Raw genomic sequence first — 5,206 nt, 5'->3', positions numbered from 1 at the left:
GCGAGGTTTTCGAATGTTCTGAGAGTACCTGCCTGGTATAGCTGGTGATATCTTTGGATGCCCGTGTTCTCTATTCCCTGAAAATCTCTAGCTGTCAGGCCAGGTGGAAAGGCGTTATTGCGTAGGTACGGTGTTAGGGGTGAGATGGGGTGAGTTAAGGCGTGTTTGTGTGCCGTGGCGTCCCAGATCCTGATCGAGTTCAGGATTGCTGGGCAGGTCGTAGAGAGAACCGGTCTGTCCAGCTTGGGGACCCAGATCCAATATTGCGGTAGGTCCGTGTTCATGATCATCGTTTCTAGATCGACCCATCGGTGGGTGTCAGGTGGCGAATGCCACTCTATTATTTGCGCTAATTGTGCGGATAGGTAGTAGGCGTGGAGATGGGGTAGCCCGAGACCGCCCCTGCTTTTGGGTGTATACAGGGTTTGTCTCGCTATCCTGTGCCTCTTCCCTGCCCATATGAAGTCGTCTATTACTGTTTGAATTGGTTTTAGGTCTCCTTTAGTGACCCGTACCGGTAGGGCCTGGAAGAGGAACAGGAGGCGCGGCAAGATATTCATCTTGACGCTGTGTAGTCTGCCTATCCATGAGATGGGTTTTTCATGCCATTTGGTAATGTCTTTGATCAGTGTGGTTATCAGTCTTTTATGGTTTTCCGCATACAGGTCCTTAGGGTCGGGGGGGAGTGCCACTCCTAGGTATTTAATTGGGCGGCTGCTAATGTTCAGTGGGTATGTGTTGGCCAGCCATGCGATGTCTGAGTCTGGGAGTCCGATGTAAAAAACTATTTCTAAAGGTAAATGCACAAAATATACATGCCACGTGTAGTGGATGCAGTGTGTTTAGACAGGGGAGCTGTGTATGTGTGTGTAGTGGATGCAGTATGTGTCTAGTGGATGCAGTGTGTGTGTAGTGGATGCAGTGTGTGTAGTGGATGCAGTGTGTGTTTGTATAGTGTGTGTGTGTATATAATGCAGTGTGTGTTTGTATAGTGTGTGTATATAATGCAGTGTGTTTGTATAGTGTGTGTGTATATAATGCAGTGTGTGTGTTTGTATAGTGTGTGTGTATATAATGCAGTGTGTGTGTTTGTATAGTGTGTGTGTATATAATGCAGTGTGTTTGTATAATGCAGTGTGTGTGTGTATATAATGCAGTGTGTGTTTGTATAGTGTGTGTGTATATAATGTAGTGTGTGTTTGCATAGTGTGTGTGTGTGTATATAATGCAGTGTTTGTGTAGTGTGCATTATATATACACACACTATACAAACACACTGCATTATATATACACACACACTATACAAACACACTGAATTATATACACAGTGTGTTTGTGTAGTGTATGTGTATAATAATAGTGTGTGTGTGTGAGGGGGCATTTTTTATTAAAACATTTTTTTTTATTTTTATATTAAATTATTTATTTTGTATATGTTTAATTATTATTATTTATTTTTTGTTGTCCCCCCTCCCTGCTTGTTGCCTTGCCAGGGAGGGGGGATATGTTAATCCCTGGTGGTCCAGTGGCATTGGCTTAGCTGGGGGAGGGGAGGGGAAGGAAGTGGGGTGGGCAGCAAGCGTTTACTCACCTCCCAGCAGCTCCTCCAGCTCCCCAGTGTAAATCTCGCGAGACCCGCGCCCGTCAGAGCTGGCCGCAGGTCTCGCGAGATTTACACTGGGGAGCTGGAGGAGCTGCTGGGAGGTGAGTAAACGGTTGCTGCCCGCCCCCCAGGACCGCCGGGCTTGTAATGAGCCTGGCGGTCTGGGAGGTATTATCGGCAATATCGGTATCCCTATTGGCCGATACCGATATTGCCGAAAATACCGAATATCGGCCGATTATATCGGTAAAACCGATAATCGGTCGATCCCTAGAAAGAACAGGATGGTCCAGGCACTCAAGGTGTGTAAAGAAGGCAGATTTATTGGAGAACACAAATGGACAGCCTCGACCATCCTTTCTCTTTCTTGTGTTGCATGCATGTCGTGAAAGACCTCATAATTTGGTCAAGCAATCGCTTCAACCTGAAATCTTTTGCAGAGATAATCAGAAGACTTGTGTTCTAAAGCTTCACTTGCTCATACGGGCCAATCCATGCATCTGCCAGTTCCCTCAGTGTATTGTATCTCTGCTGGAATTCTTCATCACTGCACTCTGATAGCACCTTGGCAATTTGGTCAGTCAATGAATTCCTACATACTTGATCTGGAGATAAGTCCTTAGTGTCACCCTTAATGATTTGCAGGGTGTCCGTGGGTACAGGAAGCGTAGATTCGGGAGCATTAGTAGACTTTTGCCATGCGGGGTCAAGCATTTCCGGTTTTAGGATTTCCTGGTTAGCTTTAAGTAAAGCCAGGATGTGGCGACAGGGGAGTTTCATTGTCTTGTAGAAGGGGCAAGTGCAACTCTTCTGGTTTTCCCAGTTCACCATCTGTGTGTTCTCAAGTAATCGAATGCTTGCACTGTCCTCATTTTTGGTCATGAACTGCAACGAAGTCTGTGCAACAAAAAACTCTTTCGAACAGAGGTCAGCAGCCGCAGGAACGCAGATGTCATTCAGTGACTGACATATCAATAAGGAGGTCTCGGAATCCATGTCAGATTTTGTATGACAAACATTAGTTTTAGACTCTTCAGATGTTGAAGGCTCCTCTTTATCCAAAAAGACGGCCATTTCTTGGGGAGTCTGTATGCCCAAACTAGGAATATTTTTATCTATTATTTCAGTCTGAATGAAACTTATCAAAGCAAATATTTTATCCTCCCATGGGAGATTATTACTGAATGTTTGGCCAATTTCTTCCACAAGTGTATTCATCATTTCAATATATGTTAAGGATTCTTTGCCGTTCCTCCACCGGTGTAAGGCCCAGATTTGATCCATCCGTAACCAGTCTGGGTTCAACTGAAACAGCAAATCTGGCTTAACATACTGAAGCAAGTTTGTGTACATATCCTGTAGATTTTCAGTTGTGGCTGAACACACTATATTCTTTAAATTGTTAATCAACACATCCTCTATGTTGGTAGGCAAAGACAACTTAAATATATTTTGTTTAAAGTATGTACATACGTGGAAGGATGAAAGGACAACTTCAGCTGATGGGAAAGCTTTTGCAAGACAATCAACTCCTTTAAAAAAAGGGTCCACAAGGAAAATGCGGATCTGGGGCCAGCAAGGATTGAACTCTTTAAGGAAATGGAACATCTCAGACATACTCGCAGGAGACTCATTTGCAGGGTATGCCATATGTACAATTCTTAAAAACGCACTTTCACAGTTCAAACGTGGTCCGTCAGCAATAAAAGTATACAAAACTTTGCCCATGGCATTATGTGAACGGATGAGCAGCAACACGTCTGGAAAATACATGAATACTTTTCCCATCAACTTAGTTTGGATATTGATACGGTCGAGCTGAGAATCCATACTTAAATTAAAATTGATTCGTGATCCAGGGTAGTTTTCAAATAGCTTCTTCATTAGCAGATAAGCCATCTCACGCAGATTTACACGCAGGTTCTTTGAACAAAATCACAATGTGTAGTACCTGTATATTAAACAAAAATAAAAATCGATTATAATAATAATAATAATAATAGTGAGATACACACACAAAAAGCCCTCTCCCAAGAAGTGGAGGACACTCGAGGCTGATGTTACAAGGTTACTCCAAAACACAGTGTTCTAATAAAACAATGTTTTGGGATTGAGAACCCCTTACCGTCATGGTCTCCCCTAAAAAAAAAAAAAAAAAAAAAACTTGCACTGAGCCCAAGCTTTTCCTGCAGCTCCGTCTTCCTCTGGTGATGTAATTCACCCTCACTGCAGGGTGAGGGACATCCCAAAGGACGTGCTGAGGGACGACTTGGGTGGCATGCTGCTTTTGGTTGTTTGTCGCAACAGACGCCCAATATGCAGAGAATTAATTAACTCTCAATCCTGACTCACCTCACTAACACACCACTTTGCTTCCTCCCCTGCAACGTTATCTTAAAAAAAAAAAAAATTCTAAAACTTTACGATAAACTCTTCTAGCAACCTACTTTTCCCATACATGAAGTACATCTTATCATTACCTCTGGTATCACTTTACCCTTCTCCCCTTTGAATGCAAGCTGGTTTGAGCAGGACCTTCAACACGGTTCTGCTCCTGTATACCCAACTTGTCTTGTTGCATATACATGTTTGTCCGTCCACGCCCTGTACAGTGCCGCGGAATGTGTTGCGCTTAATAAATAATAATTGAACTGTGAGTTGCAAAAGAACACACAAATACGTGAAGTACAGAACATTTCTGATATGGCTCTGCAGGTATGGATGAAGATTCGATTATTGCAACCAAATTACATAGATGGTGATGGAAATGCTCAGTTTGGGTTAGAAAATGTAAAAAAATATATAAAAATGCAGCTTTATTTATTTGTTCCTGAGTGGCCAATGGTTTGTGTGTGAAGGGGGCTTAGCAAACATTGTAACAAGTGACCATTAAATAAATGCATGGTGGTTTCAAGGACCTATAACACAAACAGAGGGTGATCAGCTTCTTTGGTCTCCTCACTACCATATGAAAACACAAAATGGGAACAATATTATCACGAATTGCCAAATCTCACCATTGTTTTAAGAATTAGAACTTCAGTGGTGTGTCATACAACATATATATATATATATATATATATATATATATATATATATATATATATATATATATATATTTTTTAAATAAAGTCTCCTTAAATTAAATGGAATCATCTTTCCAGTTGTGCTATACCCCACCCCCACCTTAATTCATTTTTTTTCTTCAGAGAAGAATACTTACACGACTCTACCCATATGCAGCATAACAAGGATGTGGTCTCTTGCAAGAGCAGGGTGTACAAATATGGCCGCCGGCATACTTCCGGTATCGTTAACACGTACTTCCGGCATACCAAAGACTTGTGGAGAAGGCGAGATTCCCATCCCATCCAGCGTGCAGCCACGGCAGTCACGTGACAGGCAGGTCACATGATACAGGTTACATAAGCAGTAGGGCGGGACACTTAAAATGAACAGGCTTCTACTGTGTCTCTCTGCCATGCTGTATATGCACAGAGCATGGCTACTGAAAAAAATAGGCATCAATGAATAAATAGTGATAAAGGTTAATTCATTTTATGGTTGTGTTTGAGAAAGGATTATGCTCACTGAGACTTTAAG

The 5,206-nt window shown here is 42.2% G+C and overlaps 1 protein-coding gene across 1 annotated transcript; it reads right to left on the bottom strand.

Moving 5' to 3' along the window:
- Positions 1–1,880: 1,880 nt before the first annotated feature.
- On the bottom strand, positions 1,881–4,901 carry ZSWIM1 (zinc finger SWIM-type containing 1). Its single transcript, XM_063425490.1, has 2 exons — positions 4,827–4,901; positions 1,881–3,554 (listed from the first exon to the last, which is right to left on the bottom strand). The coding sequence occupies exon 2, from the start codon at positions 3,500–3,502 to the stop codon at positions 2,066–2,068; it is 1,437 nt and encodes a 478-aa protein (XP_063281560.1). The 5' UTR covers positions 3,503–3,554; positions 4,827–4,901; the 3' UTR covers positions 1,881–2,065.
- Positions 4,902–5,206: the final 305 nt, after the last annotated feature.

This window comes from Pelobates fuscus, chromosome 6 (assembly GCF_036172605.1).
Source record: "Pelobates fuscus isolate aPelFus1 chromosome 6, aPelFus1.pri, whole genome shotgun sequence".
Classification (NCBI taxonomy): domain Eukaryota; kingdom Metazoa; phylum Chordata; class Amphibia; order Anura; family Pelobatidae; genus Pelobates; species Pelobates fuscus.
The sequence above is the reverse complement of the archived record's forward strand: the minus strand, read 5'-3'. Positions and strand labels throughout refer to the sequence as shown.

Bases quoted from the DNA above. Each gene is read 5' to 3' on its own strand.
- ZSWIM1 (XM_063425490.1), bottom strand. From the start codon at position 3,502: ATGGCTTATCTGCTAATGAAGAAGCTATTTGAAAACTACCCTGGATCA.